General features: G+C 41.6%; 1 protein-coding gene across 1 annotated transcript in view; it reads left to right on the plus strand.

The window, feature by feature from the left end:
* mtcl1 (microtubule crosslinking factor 1) overlaps positions 1-18,577 on the plus strand; it is a 104,288-nt gene that overhangs the window by 40,259 nt on the left and 45,452 nt on the right. Inside the window, exons 5-6 of the mRNA XM_008279677.1 lie at positions 11,293-11,352; positions 12,354-13,742. Of these exons, the coding sequence (XP_008277899.1) occupies positions 11,293-11,352; positions 12,354-13,742 (1,449 nt within the window). The remainder of the gene's footprint in view (positions 1-11,292; positions 11,353-12,353; positions 13,743-18,577) is intronic.

Raw genomic sequence — 18,577 nt, forward strand, 5'->3', positions numbered from 1 at the left:
TAAATCATGATGCAGCAGCAGCAGCAGCTTTAACAGAAAACCACTTGTGCACCAGAATGTGTCCTTGGGTTTGAAAGCAAAATTAAATCAAGTGACAAAAAGGAGACACTTTAATGCATTCAGTCAAGTGTGTGTGCCGTATTAATTAATTTATTGAAATGGATTACAGTCCAGATTGAGCACTCATTCATCCAGATCTCACTAATATAATCTGCCTCTAAACACTTCAGAGCGACTTATCTCTCTGAGCTCTCCCGCCGGGTGAACGATATTTATTCTGTTGTGTTGGAGTTTAGCTGCCTCTGTCAGGGCTTGAGAAGGGGGTTTATCTGCATCCAGCGGCCGTTGCAGCTCCTTTTGTTGCTCGCCTCCTTCCATCCCGCCCCCCTTTTCGCTGGTCACACCACTCCTCCTGTTTAAATCCCATTACTAGAGCCAGACGCCGATCTCTGCGCCGCGTTACAGTCTCTGAGCAAAATCATAAATAGGCCAAGCTGTTGAGTACAGATGCTGCTGAAAATACTCTCGCTGTGTTCCCATTCTTACTCATCCTCCACCCCCAAATCACTTTTTTTTTTTCCCTCCTTCCAAACCCCACGTTGGGATTTTTTTGGATGATGTCACAGGCGATGTCATCCGGCGCTTGTTCCAAAAATGCCTCAATGTCTTACGCAAACAGGCGTGTCTGAGTACACAATATTCTCCTTCTCCCTGGTGAACATACCAGTTTTTCCAAGAATATGCAGCAGCAGCAGCAGCAGCATGTTTTTCCTTCAGTGTCACAAACTGAATCAAGCGTAGAATATATTTCTCAAGAGATCTTGTCGAACACCGAACAACACTTTAAAACCCACTCTAATGCTGACTTGTGACTCTTTACTAATTAAAGTGTAGTAACTCTATAAATACCTGTTGAGCATAAACAGACTGTCACACACATTACTCACACTCTGAATGTCATCTAATGAACGCATTGTCACACTTGAGCCTTTCACTAACCCTAAACTGAACCCTCATACATAGATAACTAAACCTAATCCTTATCTTCAACTCTTCTGTAGCTTAATCCTAGTTTTAATCCCAAAACACTATTAAAACGCTATCATCAAAAACACATAATTTTGTATAGCTAAACCTGAAGTTGAACTTGTTTTAGTGACTGTTCCAGTATTGTTAAATCACATTGTATTCCAGAGGACATTCAAATACCAGAAAATGTGATGATATTTGTCAGAATTGTCTCTGGTAAACGTTTAAACTCACAGATGTACAAGTCAAATTAGACTTCCAGGATTGTGTTTTAACTTCCATACAAGCCTCCACTCTGCAGCCTGTTGTTGTTTCATGTCTTTTATTAGAGTTGACAGTAGGGAGATGACAGGAACCAGGAGGGGGAGAAATGTGGAATGACATAATGTGCAGCGAAGGTCCCTGGCCAGAGACATCATCATCAGCAAGACACCTCCCATGCATGTGTTCTTTAAAGCCTAACCTCGAATGTCCTAACTGGGGATGTTAATGATTATCTGGTATTCGATTAATTGTTGTCAGTGACAACATAATACCTGTAGTGGTGGGATGCGATTATAAAAGTTAATCTAATTAATTAGAGGCTTTGTTGTTATTTAATCTCGATTAATCACATTATTGTCAAATATCAATATGTGACACAATAAGTTTTTCAATTCAAATAAGTTTTGGTTGACAACTGAATAAATTAATAGACATATACGTGAATTTAGACAACTCAAATGTTATTTTTTCATCTATATTTATCTGCATTTTATCTATATTCACAGATTAGTGCAATTGCAGCTATTATATTCAACATTTTAAGACTTTTTGTCTTAAACCTCTTTGTTACACAGTTTGTACTCAACCATGCTCTTATCCAAGCTGGTCTCGTCTTCCATCACTGTTCACCAAACTTTCTCGTGCGTTGATGTCACTCAGTGCATCTTCTTTGTGGCTGGCAAACAAACTTTGGGTGCATTACTGCCACCCACTGGGCTGGAGTGTGTACATCAGTGTTACTGGTGCGCCAGAAATTAGGGCACCGAGAAAAGTGCAATTAAGTTTTTTTTTTTTAACGTGTTAGTTTTTCTGTAGTTTAATATTCAAAATTAACGTGGTAAAGTCCCAGCCCTAATTACCCCATAAAGCAGAGGGTGATGTGAATGTTAGAGAATGTATTGTAGACTACCTGTAGTACCTGGTCTGTCTATTTACCACAGTAGTGAACAGAGGAGGTGGTCACTCAGACGACCAGCAGTTCAGTGTTGGTAAGCAGAGAGCATTGTGGGCTTTTAGCTTGTAAAATGCAACCATGACAAAGTGTCCTGTGATGTTTAATGAAGCTCTCATGTTGTTAGTGGGCTGAAGTGCATTAAAACAGCATCTCTCTATGAGTTCATGGCTGATTGCTCATATGCGGTCCACACCACGGGACATAAGCTGAGGAAGCAGCACACATCACATGATCATGTTTAAAGCTGTTTTACTGGCTATTGTGTCTACTTAGTGTGTTTAGTGTTATTGATTAATAGATATTTGAGTGAGAAGGCTTCTGACTATAAGACAAAACTGTTCAAAATATGCATCCTTATTCATACTTAACTTAAATGTTCGTCTTTAAATGCCTGCATTTCCCTGTCCTAAAGCTTGTCGTAATAATCATCTTGAAATTAATTTGTACATGTCATAGCCCTCAATGATTTCTTGAGATTTAAATAAAGGTTGAATAATTAAAATCCAAAGCTTAAACAGTATATAATTTCTCCTGCTAGGAGTCTCTCAATCAAAACAGTTGCAAAATACATAACTTAATGATGTTGAAAAGTAGCACGGGATAATGGGAACTAATGTCTTTACCACTATTGCAGATGAATCTATCTGATGTGACTCAGAGAGCAATTATGGTCACAGACAAAGTAATGTATTAAAGTTTAATTTGCGTTATATTTAGCTGTATATTCCCAGTCTGCCTTCGCCCTAAGTCAGCTGGGATAGACTCCAGCCCCCCATGACCCGAGTGAGGATTAAGCAGTATATAGAAAATGGATGGATGGATGTATATTCCCATTATGTAATTTAATTCTAATAAAACTACAAATAGCGTTTGCTAATGTAGTGTTGATTGGTGACTTACCAGTAGATAACTTTACTATCCATACAGCTCCTGTAGCCAGCGGTAGGTGGTGAGTTCAGTTGTGTGGTACCCAAGCACTTTTAAACACATGCTCCATCACGAGTGAGCAATAAACATACAAGCATCCATTCTTTTTAGATCACCCAGAGTTGGATAGGCAGCAAGCTATTCAGGACATTCAAGATGTCCTTTTTCCCAACAGTTTTCCCAGTTCCTCCTGGAGTGATGCCAAGGTGTTCCCACTTCAGATAAGATATGCAATTTGTCCAGTGAGTTCTGGGTCTACTCCGGAGTCTCCTCTTAGCTCGACATGCCTGTAAAACCTCTAATGGAAGTGATCCAGGAGGCATCCTAACCAGATGCCTGAACCACCTCAGTCAGCTCCTATTAATGCAAAGGAGTAGTGACTCTACCCTAAGCTCCCTCTGAAAGTCCAAGCTCCTCATCCTATCTCTAAGCCCAGGTCCAGCCAGGAAACTCATTCAGTCACTACCTTGTGTCCATAGGTGATGTGTAGAGTGTAGATCAAGTTTTGAATCAAGAGCTTTGCCTTCCAGCTCAGCTCCTTCACCAATGGTCTGGTACAGCACATGCTTTAATGCCTATTCTGCAACAATCCACCTGTGCGTTTCATGCTCTGACAGCAAGGCACCTCCAACCCAGAGGGAGCAAACCACCTTTTTTTAAGCAGAGAACCATGATTTGAGCCTTGGAGGTGCTTCAACCAGATTGTTTTATACTTGCCAAAGGTCACGGCCTGATGAAACCAACAGAACCACATCATCCGCAAAAAAAGAGACTCTCAGGTTCCCAAAGTGGGAACCCTCCTCAACCCGAGTGCACCTCAAGACTCTGTCCATAAATATCACAAATGGGATCAGAAACAAATGTGTTCTGGTTTAGTAATTTCTCTACATTTTAATGTAGAAATTTTGTATAATATACTGTTAAGTCTTCCTCCAACCTTAACCTGCCTTTCAACCGAATCCCAACTATAATCCTTACCTCAAGCGAGTCCTTTGAAATAGTTGTCAGTGGCTACAGTGGCCTCGCTTTGATGGTATAAAAACTCCAGCTGGCTCTCACAGTGCTGCAACAGCTCACCACTGACACAGCGTATTAGCCTCCACATTTATTTCAGATGTCCTTCACGGCTGACATGTGTGATGGCAGAATGAGAGGAAGGTGATTTGGAAATAAGAAAGGACTGAAGCAACGAGGGGGTCCAAGACGGAGGTACAGGAGGAGGCCGTCAGTCAGTCAGTCAGTCAGTCAGTCAGTCAGTCAGTCGGCTTCATTCATTCCCAGCTGAGTAACGACTGTGTACCTACGTTCTGTTAATCCCGGAGGCTGGCAGAAGCTCAGGGGAGTAAAACCAGCCACACCAGTACTACAGCTGGCTGCCACACCAGCCGGAGCTGCCTGCCAGTCTGCATGACTGCATGACCATTAACCCAGGCTGACTGGCTTCGAAGAGCGCTGCATTTGGATGATGATGAAGAGCCCGTCTGTGCTCTTTGGTCTGCACGACTACAAATGTGTACTGAAGTGGAAGAAAACCAGTCACACATAAGGAAAAAAAACATGGAAATGTTTCAGAGCGGCTCAATAACCTCAGCGGTTAAGGAGCCGTAGTTGTGCACAGTATTCGGATGTTAACATTCAATCGCTAATATCTCGCAATCTCACATCTTAAAAGGGAACTTCATTGATTTTTGTACATCAAAGTCTGTTTACATATTTTGGGGAGCTCTAAACGGAGAGGTGTGTGAAATCGGCTAAACTGCCTTAAGTGATCGGTTGGTTTTGAGGAGTTTGAAAATGAAAAAAAAAAAGTTTTGGAGTTAGAAAGAACCTCTAGCATCAGCGGCTACTTGCATAACACAGCGAATCTCAGATCAAACTGTCCACAGACTATAATAATGTTATCGGAGGGCGATGCTGAATCTCTTCTAAAGGCAGCAAAGGGAATGTAAGGGAAGCATAAAAGCACACACAGTGTTTGCACCTCAACACAGAGTGGCTGTGAAAAGGCTTCAGTGTGAAGATGCACCATCTGTTACAGAGATCCAACCCGCGATGCTGCAGTCACAACCTCTTTGCTGCAGTTCTCCATCTCCTACTGCCCTGTTTTCATGACCTTGCTTTGTGAAATTCAGTCTGATTGCTGCTGAACAGTGTTTTGTGGCGTGATCCCAGCCGCACTATGGTTTTACCTTCCGCTTTCAGCAACTGAAGATGCAACAACAGAGGCACTGCTGCCTTCAAATGGAAGTTTTTGTGTGTAGCTGCAGCCGATGCCGGAGTTCATGAGGAGAGAACACAATATTTTTTGGCATTAAAGTCAGTGCAGTGCTGCTGCAAAGTAATTAGCAATAAAGAATATGATTTTTCCCCCCCAAAAATGTGTCATTTGTAGGAAAGAATACACAACAAAGTAATAAACAAAAAACATGAAGAAGATAACATTTTGAAAACAACAGACATGTTAGCATATACTAGGCTTTGGCCATGCTAGTTACTGTTAACTTTCTGAACCCCAAAACCACATTTCCTTAAAAATACCACCAAAATGTCCTCATCTATCAGAGCCAGAAACTGAAAAAAAAGAGAAAAAAAATCGCTCGATCTTCAACTTTCCGAGAGTCCTTGAAGTAATCATGTGTGACGTGTGGTTTAGTTGGGAATATTATTTCAGCTTCAAATTGTGCATTTAATCAAAACTTGTCTGATTTAAGAATTCACCAAAAATGAACTGCTTTTTTTAAACAATATTCTGTAAAAAGGAAGAACATTTCTGCACTTCTCAGCACAACTATAAGTCATGAATGACTCAGCAGCGAGCAGCCGCCAAATTCAGGGAATTTTCAGGTAAACCGGGCAGAACATTTCAAATTTGTTTCCATACTTGTTCCCCATCTTCTCTGTGTAAAAACAGCCGGCAGTTCAGCCAACTAGTGCCTGATTTTTTTGTGACATGACTGTTGGCGGCAGCTGAGTCACTAATGGCTTCACAGTTACAATGAGGAGCTGAGAACTTTCTGTATTTTACAGAATCTGCTTCGTGTAAATGGTTTATTTTGGGCATTTTTTTTCCCAATGTACCAGAAGTAGTCATATGTGACGTGCTCTAAGTATCAACATATCTATAGTACATAGGGGTGCCATTTCTTTTTTTTAATAGTATTGCTAACAACTACTGTACATGCTGATTACAGGTTTCTTACATTTTTGTAAAATACAAAATCAAAGAATTTCAACTTTAGTTTTTATGATTATTGCATTATAAAGTTGTTATGCTGCACAGAGACATTTCTGAGTTCTCTCTAGTTATAGATGTGGTTGTGCTGTTTCCATAGAGGTGCAGAACTTTATACTGCAGTGAAAAATGTGACAGGAACAAAAAAACACTGTTGAGGTGCAAAGAGTTAAAGTGGTTTAAGTTGTGGCAGAGCAGCTACTGAATGACTGGAAATGAGCAATAATGGGTTTTTTCTCTTTCTTTTAAGTGTGTCATAGATACATGAGGGGCTGCAGGGTGGAGCAGTTGGTAGCACTGTTGCCTCGCAGCAAGAAGGTTGCCGGTTCGCGTCCCGGTGGGGGCACCGGAATCTTTCTGCGTGGAGTTTGCATGTTCTCCACGTGCAGCGTGGGTTCTCTCTGGGTTCTCCGGCTTCCTCCCACACAGTCCAAAAACATGTTGAGGTTAATTGGTGATTCTAAATTGTCCGTCGGTGTGCTTGGCTGTCTGTCTCTAAGTGTAGCCCTGTGATAGACTGGTGACCTGTCCAGGGTGTCCCCCGCCTTCACCCTAAGTCGGCTGGGATAGGCTCCAACCCCCATGACCCTAGTGAGGATTAAGCGGTGTATAGATAATGGATGGATAGATACATGAAAGGATAGGCAAGACAGGTAATAATAAATAAAAAGACAGAAATCCAGAGTACTCAGACTTTCAAACAAGGTGCTCTTTGGTAGAGAACACAGAACTTCAGAAACAGATCCAAGACAATCTTCTGACAAAACGAGTTAAAAAGCCTTCACATGGATCTTATGATATAAATCTAAAAACATAACCAGTATGTTTGTACATGTGAAACAATCCACACACATCAACACAAACAGCCTGTTTTAAGGTTGAGTGCATTTTCCTCCAATAGTGAACCAAAAACATGAAGAACTTCTATTGTGGCGACTTTTGGAAAACTCCAGCTGTTGTAGATCAGTGAAAACATTTTTTCTTCCTGTGTGTGAGTCAGTATATAATGTTAAAACACATCGATCGAGTTGCTTCTTTTCCACATTTTTCGCATCAGAGGAATCCCAAACAGATCTGTTCTGGCATTTTCTGATGAACGGTTACTAATATTTAAAAGGTCAGTTTTCACACTCGTATTCGCAGGAGAACCGCTCGGACAAACCGATCGATTAGTGTTCTTCTTCCAGTTCCTTTTCTCTCCCTGATCACGCCGTTGTTTCTCCGACTCTGACTCGTGCGTACAATAAACAGGGATCCCTGATTGTGGGGGGTTCTGAGAGGATTTGCACAAGATGCCGTCTAATCCGCTGTCTCCCCGGAGAGATTAGCTCTGTCACCGGGGCTGAGAATTAAACCACGACTGGTGCTGGAGATACTACAAAGCTGAAGCCGGACCAGAGGGGTGGAGGCCGCACGTTTGATGTAACTTCGGTTAACTGAAAAAAAAAATTGAATTACAGCTTTGGAGAGGATTTCTGAGGCTAGTTAGTTATGTGAAACTACTGTGTATGGAGGGATTACAGGGGAAAAATGAGCAGGGGATCAGTTTTGTCTCCCTCATGTTTGACATACCTGTTTGCAACATCTAAATAATTGAATCTGACAAGTTCAATTTAAGGATAAACAAGTCTATTTAACTTCTTTTGAAAGGAAAATTGTGCCACGATGAGATCAAACAACCTGTCAAACTAACGTGTAATTGATGCTCGGTTAAAAGAAACTCTGTTTACTGTGATCATATCTGTGTTCAGATTTTTGCGCACAAGTTGAAACTTCAAAAGAAACCGTGAAGGCAACAAGAGGGCAGACAGAGATAATACAAGGCAACAATTAGAAAATACTGCTCATGACATGAACCTAGGAGCAGAGCTTTGTAGTGAGTCTGTTGTGTTTGGATTTAATGTGCACATAAGTTTTAAAAAAAAAGCTACAAAAGTCTTAAAATCAGCAGAAATTTGGGAGAAAGTGTGTCACAGAGGAGTGTACAATGTTCAGTTCAGAGGCACCAATCTCTTTCTGTGACTCCTTCTGCCCACACTTTTTTGGTTATGTTCATGTTTTGGTGCCGTTTCTAAGTAGAAGCTGCTTCCTGTCGCAGAGCCAGCGACTGAGTCAAGGTCCGTTCCCGCTCCGGGCAAAACAGGTTCACCCTCACACTTTCCATCCGTCTGGCCATGAATGATTCACACTGTCCTGCTGCTCTATTTAGGATGGCAGCGGAGCGTGTACGGCGGAGAGGCTGCAGAGTAGAAATGAGAGTGAAGCAGTAAAAGCGCAGTGAGTTTAAAAAGAGGAGCAGCCGAAGCACTGATTAATATTCTGTCCTCTGACTTGCTGTTGTTCTTCACTGAGGAAAAATCCAGTTAAATTCAAATGTAGTGAGGTAGTTATCCCTCAAGTGACCGTCTGAGGAAACACAAACAGTTCATGCACACACATAAAACCGTCAAAACTATCTAAAAATATAGAATGTGATCATGTGAAGAACAAGACTAACGATTTAAGGGTTTAACATTCATAAAAGCAAATGGCAGAAGTGTATTTATCAAACTATACACAACTCCTTCAAACTCTAAACTACCTTCTGCTCCTTTTGTGCCCAAATGTGCATTTTATAAATAAAAAAGTTTTGAATATGAATCATAATTTTAACAATTTTTATTTGTTTATTTTTTTAAACAGATGTTTAATTTTGTAAAATCACACATAAATTCACAGAAAGGGTACAAATGTACACATTAACCATAAAAAACAACAACAACAAAGAAACAGAACAAAACTGTGAATAATATCAGCAGCAAAAATCTGTATTTTTATAAATTTGTTCTTTTGCAATATCTGACTGCAAAATTTTACTATATTTAGATCAGCAAAAATAATATTATGTTGTTGTAAAGAATATCAAGAATTGAAAAATAAATACATTTCAATTAATTTCAGGAAATAACAAAATTAGGAAATTCAACAGATTTTCCCAATTTTGTAAAAATTACAGATATCTGGTAAAATCACAGAAACAAATGTGTAGATTTTACACGTTGGCAGTAAAAGAACACAAATAGTAATTTGTTCTTTTAGAATGTTTGACTGTGAAACGACACCGTTCTGCTGATAAGATAAAAAAACTCATTGGGGACCAATCAGAGCAGGAGAAAGGATTCGTCATGAACCAATCAGAGTAGAGACATAGGAGTCATCATAGACCAATCAGACGGGGGTACAGGTGATTCTGCAGTCACATGACGAGGATGTGCTTCAGAAACTAAAGTGATGAGTCTATTTTACAAACTGTACAACGACAAAAATAATAACTATTATAATTATATCCTCACTCTGCTAAAATATTATTATTTTCCAGATGTATTGCTCCCATTTTCACCCTTTTTATTTATTTGTTTTTACTTTTCTGGTGCCTTTGCTGCCAGATTTCAGAATTTATTTTATTTTATTTTTTATTTTTTACTGTATATTTTGTCCTTTGCCTCTTCTGAACATGCATATCTTTACAATAAAAAGCCTGTATGATACTTTTTGGGTTTATCCTTTCCATTAGTATGTAATATTTCTGCTTTTTTGTGAACGTAGAAAGTCTGCACTCCTACAAATTTTACAGAAGCTAAAACAGAGCATCTCAGACAGAGGGTGAGAACAAACAATGCAGCAGTATGAAAAAAATAAAGTGCTTTTTGAACATTAAGGCACGTGAGCATATTTATGGTAAATTAGAAAATAATAGAAACCTGTAAATGTGGTATGAACATGTCTATGTGCATAATATGGGTTCCATGTTGATCTTATGTCTGAAGAAGCTTCAACATTCTGTAAACGTCAGGCCGCTAGTCTGAGATAAGACTTCGTTCTCATTCTATGCCTGTACGTAGCTGTAATGACAACAAATTAGACTTGACTTGACAGATTCATTAACAGTGGAAGTAAACTTAAGTTGCAGCCCCAGCAACATAATCATTTGCTTCAAATGACTGAAGGATGTTGACTCCTCAGTCAGTAAGAGCACGTTTAATTAAATATGATTGTGACTCATTCAGAAATATTAATATCAGGTTATGCTTCCTAGAAAGGGGTCCAGCTGTAGCTTAACCGATCATCAAAACCTTTAAATAACTGTGCCGGAGCAGCAGTCTGTTCCTGGAAAAAGCTCTGCATTCATAGAGGGGGATTTCTTCCTGCCCCCTCGCTTCCCTCAGCGCTCATCTATCTTGTCGCTGTCTTATGGAGCTGATGTAAGAAAGAGAGTTGATAAAAATGAATGATTTTATTAGTGGGTAAGACTAAGCTGGCGTGCAGAAGGCCTCGTTTTATCCAGGCTTTGCGTGCGACGCCGACTGTAGTATTAGCCGCGGGACAGATTTCCCCGCTGGACGGGCAGATGCTTTCCCCTCACAGTGTTGTGGAAGCGCCATGTGTCAGTGAATCTGAGCCGGGATAAGACGTCTGTCGCACTGAACTCTGAACGGGATCTAAAGCACCCTGGTGCATCGTACAGAAAAGCATCGTCTGTATTCTCAAGTTTCCTGAGCTCAGCGAGGAGCTCAGTCTTCTCTTTGCATTACAACATATAGATGAGATGCAACGTCCTCTTAGTTGTAGTCAAACTGACAAGCAGATGTTGGCCTTTGATACAGGCTATTACCACAACTGTGTGCATGGATCCCACATTAAGTCTGTCACGTGACCTGAATTAGAGTAAACGCTTCCTTATTAGACTGAGCCTGATGGTGGTAATGTTATGTAAGACGTCCACGTAGATTAACGTGGCTCCTCTGGCTTTTTTTCAGCAGCGACAGCCGTGAGTTTTGATAACAAAATCGGTTATGGTTTGTTTGTAGTTTCATGTTTTACATCCTTGTTCTCTTCTCTTTTTCAGACTGCACTGAGGCGACGAGGAAGCAGGGAAACGTTTAAGGACAAGAAATCCACCAGTCAGGTAAAAATATATATATTCAGACACTTTCCTTTGAATTTGGCATCAGGAGATAAGTCTGGTTTTCTATTTGTCGTTGTTGTCAGCCTGTTCATTCTGCACCCCTGCTGTTTTGGCGATAAAAAAAATAAAAAATTGCAAAGTGCAGAGCCCAGCTGTTTTGCCTCTTTCAGCCCTTGGATAATAATTGTCACATTGATTGGATGATGCTGAAATCTCAGTAGGTAAGAGTACTTTAAAAATTGATTGTGACTCTGAGATCAAAAATATTAATATCAAGTTAAGCTTCCTGGAAAGCAGCTTGAAAGGAGACTGATTTGAGTCAATCTAATACACACTATCCCCTCAAATGCTCTGCTTTCCATTTGGTAGAAGAATATTTGCTGTGCTCAGCTCTTTAACCCTCTAAACCCCGGGAAGATGTTCAACATTTTTTGCTCTTGTCGCATTTTTACTCGCTGTGGGCTCATTTTTCACTCTAATATAAAGTCCTGCACCTTGATGGAAACATCATAACCAAGACTACAAGTAGAGGGTCTACTGTACTGCAGATAGTTGATGTTTTATATGATTAATTTGTTTCCATAATTGTCTCCTCTCTGCTCTGTATGAACACAGCCTGCAGTTCGGCTGAAAAGTCCCTGAATTTTTGTCATTTGACTGTTGGTCACTGAGATACTTTTGGCTCCTCAGTTGCACAGAGGAACACAGAATTTCTTGCTTTTTAGAGGCTTTGTTTCCTGCAAGAATTTTATTTCTGGCAAATTTTTAAGTGAGACGTGGAATAAAGTGATTTTAATGAAATATTGAGATTTTCAGCTTAGATTTGGATTTCTGATGAAATGACACATCACAGATGAGTAGTTCTGGGTGCCGTGGACACACAGGTGCAATCAAATAAGTGCTTTGACATTGACTTTTCATTGGATTTTGTTGACAACAACAGAAATATTAGCTTTATCCCTTCAAATTTTTAATTGTTTTCATGCCTTTCATCCTACCAGGAGGACAGTGCAGACCTCAGATGCCAGCTCCAGTTCGCCAAGGAGGAGTCCGGCCTGATGAGGAAAAAGATGGCGAAGCTGGGAAGGGAAAAGGACGAACTGGAGCAGGAGCTGCAGAAGTACAAATCAGTTTACGGGGACGTCGACAGCCCCCTTCCTCTCGCCGAGTGCTCCGGCGGCGGCCCTCATACAACTCGAGAGGCTGAGCTACGACTTCGCCTCAAACTGGTGGAGGAGGAGGCCAACATCCTGGGCAGGAAGATCGTGGAGCTGGAGGTGGAGAACCGCAGCTTACGGGCGGAAAACGAAGACATTCGCTGCCAGTATGAAAGAGACTGCTTTGGGCGGGAACCTTTCTCCAGCATGCCTTCGTCGCCGTACGGTGGTGACGCTCTGGAGTCGGCCAGCGAGCTGCGGCGCCATCTCCAGTTTGTGGAGGAGGAGGCGGAGTTGTTGCGCCGATCCATCTCAGAGATCGAGGACCACAACAGGCAGCTGACTTCTGAGCTCAATCGCTTCAAGTTTGGTCCAAGCAGCAGCTCCGGGCCTGTGGGTGAGGAGGGCAGCGAGGGAGGATTGTTTAAACCAGGCAACGGTGGGGCCGGTAACGGCTCCAGTGGCGGGATGATGATGGAGGAGCTCAAATCAGCCAGGATGCAGATCAACGAGCTCAGTGGGAAGGTGATGAAGCTGCAGTACGAGAACCGTGTCCTAATGTCCAACGTCCAGCGCTGCGACCTGGCTGCACACCTCGGCCTTCGCACCGGCAGCCCTCGAGACAGCGACGCAGAAAGCGACGCTGGCCGGAGGGAAACGGCCGAGGACGAGGAGGCGGGTCGTCTTCTTCTCCTCCAACCCAAGAGGGAAGGCCCCATCGGAGGTGAGAGCGACTCTGAAGACCTCTTTGAGAAAACAGCAACCACCTCAGGGTTCGGAAGCATCAAACCCTCAGACGGCAGCGAGCTCAGTGCCACTGAACTGGCCAATCGCAGGAGGGAAGAGCGGGAGTCGTTCTCCAACGTGAGGCGAGAGGCGGAGCGACTAGGGAAGACGGTGGACCGTCTGATCACGGACACCGACAGCCTGATCTTTGAGGGCAGGCTGTTGGTGACCACCGGAGAGAGTCTCGACCGAGATTCAGCATCAGGATCCAAACCAGACACTCAGGTCCTGGACACCATCAACACTCGCATGAAGGCGTTCCGCACCGAGCTGCACATCTTCGTGGAGAAGCTGGACCATATAGGGGAGGGTCTGAGGGAAAGGACAGACGATCTGTCACCGATGCCAAACCTCACGGAGTCCAGCAGCTTCCTGTCCACCGTCACCTCCATGTCCCGCGACTCTCCCATCGGCACCTTTGGAAGAGACCTGGTGACGGACTTCCAGGTAAGTCCACTGGATAGACCTCCTGTGACCTCTTCTACTCTCTGCATTTGTGCACTTTAAGGTGACATCTTTTGGTACATTTAGATCTTTTCTTTCTGTGGCTGTTTTAATTTAATTTAATTTATTTTAATTTTTTTGCAAAATGGACACTGTCAGTAAGGGAAATGGCCTCTTTGCCGGTTACCTGGGATATGGAAAAGGTCGACACATTAGAGTTTCTGAAGAGCACTGCAAACAAAAGGGCTCTTTTAAAATTTTGCATTTATAAGACTATAGATTAGCAGGAAAGCTTCCTACGTGGTTGCCCAAATAATATCATGTCATGTCTTTGTTACGTTAAAGCAACAGCAGGCATATTTAAATGTAATTGAATTCCAGATGTTCCAGATGTCCAGATAGACATGAGCGAACCCAGTGGCGTATCTCTAAATGCGAGAATTCATTTAGGTTTGAATTAAATGTCCCTAAGTGTGCAGTCATTAGTAAACCATTTAAGGCCAAAATCAACTAAATGAGTCTCAGTCAGCAGTGTGTGCAACAAAAAATCAGCTCTAATTAAAGACAGTGGCAGCGCCGTACATCTTTAGCAAAGGACACACGCTGCACAGCCATGCCCGTCCACGGCTGTTCTCATTAGACTGCAGGCAAGTATGGTTTAAAGGATGGGTTCGAATTTTTTTTCAAATCTATCTTCACGTAGTGCTCTTAAGTATGTTTAGAGAGTTTCCTGTAATCATTCTGTAAGAAACGAGGAAGAAAATCCAGAAACAGTCCTTGTTTTGTGGCGAATAAAAATCTACTTTTTGGCAGAAGTGTGCTGAGTTCACACATCAAAGTGTGTTTACAGGTCACGGAGAGTACGAGCGCCTGTGTAGCCCGAGGCGAGCTGCTCACGGCTACGTTAGCCGCACAAGTGTAACTCACAGGACTCTCTGGAGGTTGTGGATGAGGTAGACGCAGAAAGTAAGAGCTGAATAAAAACAACTATATCTGTGATTCGGCTGCATCAGTTTTGATACCTCTGAGTGGCTCATTATCAGTCAGACAGTGTCACTGAGGTGCAATGCTAAACCACCGGAGTGCTCCTTTAAATTCAGGCAAAGCTGAAGTGAGGTTTTAGTAGTTTGAGTTTGGAAGTAAAACTAAAGATGTTTTGAATTTTTTTTCCAAATGTGGACATTATGTTCAGTTTTGGCCTTTTTTTTTAAACATGTAAACTAATATTTCTTCTAATATACATATATATATTTAGATATCGCCTATAATTTAACAAAATGGGAAAAGTCTCTAAAATAACTTGAAAAAAAATTACCTTTATATACATATAGTTTTATTTAAAAGATTGGCAAATATCTCTAAAATAATGCTATTTTTGCTTATTTAAATACATTATAAATGTATATATATATTGCAGTAAATGTTGCTAATTATTGCTTTTTTTGTGATTTTACAAGTGTAGTTTAACATAACAAGGAAAGTCTGTAAAATAACAACAAATTAATTATAAAAAAAAATACAGTCTAGGTTAAATTTTTTACAATATACGAGCACAATCAATTCACATACAGCAAAAGCAATGAGCCTGTGTGACCCTATTCAACAGTAATCTGCTTTTTCCTGTTTTCCTAAATATCTAATATGCTTTAGTAAATTCAATTCAATTCAATTCAATTCAATTTTATTTGTATAGCGCATATTTACAACAACAAGTCATCTCATAGCGCTAAATGAAACCACAATTAACAGAACTGCTTAGATTCATAAAATGTTTAATTCTTATCATTTTGGTGCCGCTGAGTTTCCTTACCACTGGATAAAATCCCTTTTGTTGGTGTAAAATCTTCCTCTGTGCCTGAAAATCTTTGGTTTATAGTGTTGATTGCACACAGGCATCCATAGCAACACTACATTTTGATCCTCGTCTTTATTAATCGCGAAGCAGACCTAGCTAATCAATAGTCAATAAGGAAAGTGATGCTCGTCATTAATCAGGTTAGATAGATTTGAATTAATCCGAACCTTCCGCCTGAAGAGGAGATGCACACTGAGAGACTCGGTAGACTTGAACCTGTAGCTCCAGCACAGGTTGACACTCAGGTCCTCCCACTCCACCATAAGCCACCCAGCTCTACCACACCGGCACCACCGCCAACCACCACCCTTCCCCAGACCCACCACTGCTGCCGCCACCACCACCATCGCTTCCTGCTGCCGCCGCCTTCACATCTGCATCTCCATGCACATCCTCATAGCCAGCAGCCCTGCCTGCCTGCCTCCCTCTCCCTGCACTCACTGCCTCCCGTCAGCCGGGGCCGAACGGAGGCTGCCTGGCTTTAAAGAGGCTGCTTGAAAGGGTGCTTGGTGTGAATGGAGTGAGCGCTGAAGGAGTTGTAGCAGCTTCTTCCATTTGGCTCGACTTTCTCGACTCTGTGAATTGTTGCATGATGGAGATTTTTTTAGTAAGTATTCCTCTCTCTGCAGCTCCGCTACACCATGCTGTCATCCCCGTGACTCATTACGACACATAAATGGTGTAGCTGCTAATGTTTGCACAACATGCCATCACACACACACACACACACACACACACGTGGGATTGGTTACTCCACGGTGTTGCCAAGGAGACGAACCATAAAAATGTGACTAAAATAACCTGTGTTGAACAAAAACAAAGTTGCATGGCGCCGTGGAAGAAGCTCGCTGGCCGGCATCCTGCTTTCTGTCCTTGTTTTACTGCAGCTTAGTGCAACATGTCAACACACTGTTTACTCTTCCAAAGCAGGTTCATTATCTCTGTGCTGCATGATCAGGCAGACATCTTGAATGTCTTTTCTAATCAGACAGATGGAATAAAGCAAACCCCGTCCAACATTTCTCACTTGAAGAAGCCAGTCTGCTTTGTAGAGATAATAGACCGAGGCCGCCTCCATTCTCATTCTGTCCAATGACTTGTTTCTGCTTTGCTCCTCTTGCCTGTAGGACTCACTGGCTAGTCTGGGTGAAGCTGGGTGGTTTAGTCACAGCTAACTGCTGCACTAACAACTCACACTTGTTTCAAAACTGTAAACTCTTCGTCCGCTGGAGATGAATTAAGTTGGAGAAAGTTTAAAATGTAGCAGACAGCAGAGATCACTGCAGCAGCAAGAAGAAGAGTGTACACTGAATGTATATAAGACGTAATGAGTTTAAAACACACAGAAACACATTCACCAAAGACAAAAAATAGATGTTTTATTGTAGTTTCTGTTGTCTTGAAATCATTTTTTTCTTGCAATTATGACGACTTCTCCTGACTGTGACTGAGCATCTTCTATTATGTAGAGACAAAGTCAGGATTACCACTGTGTTCATGTAAAAAATTCAATCTGGATCTTGTAATTACAAGAACTGTAGCGAGGAATTAGCATGTAAAGAACCTTCAGGCGTTTTTGTTTGTTTTTTTTAAATAAAAGTTTCACTTTTCCATCCCTTTATGGGCTTGTAAAACTTTAATTAATGTCTCTGCGCTTTGTGATTATGAGAAACTATCTTATTATTACAATTATATCTAATTTTCATACCAAGATTTAGATTTTGTCGTTATTGAACTGCCGACGTTTTCTCACAGTTACGACTTCTGCATCTGTACTTCAGATCTTTAACCTCGTCGTTGTCTTGAAATTGTTCCAAATTTGCAATACAACTCGTATGCATTTGCAATAATGACATCTGTGTCTCACAATTATGATTTGCATTCATCTTGAAAGCAAAACAGTAAAAAAACTGAAGATGCAGATTTTTGCGATTAGGACATTTTTACATGTCAACGGCTAGATTTAAGTGCAGTAAGTGTAAAAAGCAGTTACTCCGAATATTAGTGTTGTGTAATTAGTACATTTTTATCCCATATACACCTTGAAATATTTCATTTTAAGATTGAAAAGGGCTAATATTTACATGAAGTCACGTTATCATCGATGTTTTGGTCGTCAAACCTTCAGATCGTGCGTTTAAACTCAACAATACAGATCACGTGTGCGAGTTTATAGTGTCATGAGTCATAATTGCAAGATTTAAATTAAAATAATGAGAAATTTCTTTTTGTCCTTTGGTGAATGCAACACATCTGCTAGCGAGGAATAATCCTGACGACATCAACAACATGTGGGCGCCGCCACGAAGGGAGGCAGCGAGCGTGTTGCTACCTTATAGCTCCACTGATGCCTCCAGTGTATTTTAAATGCTGTATTGTGTGAATAAACAACAACAACAACAACAATGTGCATCATGCAGGCTCAAGATGCACCTTCTCCTTAGCTGAACCGCTTCTACACGGCTGTGCACGGGCATGTGTTGAGAAGCCTTTAGCGTGCTAGCTCTCTCGCTCTGCAGTTTTTTGGTATCTCTCAGCTGTTGGTTTGGACTCATGTATCCCTCATTGCATGCGCTTCATAACAAGTGTTTTGCATTCTTTTCCCCCCTTCTCCCGACTCCCTCTCTTTGTTCCTCTTTGTGTTTCCCGCCAGATGTTTCAGCCCATGATTTTGTTCATCCTCATTCTCGTTCTCTTCTCATCTCTCTCATACGCCGTCATCTTTAAGTTGGTCTTTCTCTTTGCGCTTTTCTTCGTACTCTAGTCCGTTTGTTCTTCTCCACACCGTGTAGTCTGTTAGTTGATTTTTTTCCCCCTCCTTTTTCTGCTTATATTCTTTACCCATTTTCTGTTTTTATTTTTTTTATTTCCCCCCACTCTCCCTCGCCCGCTTTCTTTCCTCGTCCCCCTCCACCACCACCCCCTCACCCCGTTCTGTCTGGTTTTTTGTCCACGATCCACCTCACACATGTTCCCTCCTCCC

This window comes from Stegastes partitus, unplaced genomic scaffold (assembly GCF_000690725.1).
Source record: "Stegastes partitus isolate 25-593 unplaced genomic scaffold, Stegastes_partitus-1.0.2 Scaffold167, whole genome shotgun sequence".
NCBI classification, from domain to species: domain Eukaryota; kingdom Metazoa; phylum Chordata; class Actinopteri; family Pomacentridae; genus Stegastes; species Stegastes partitus.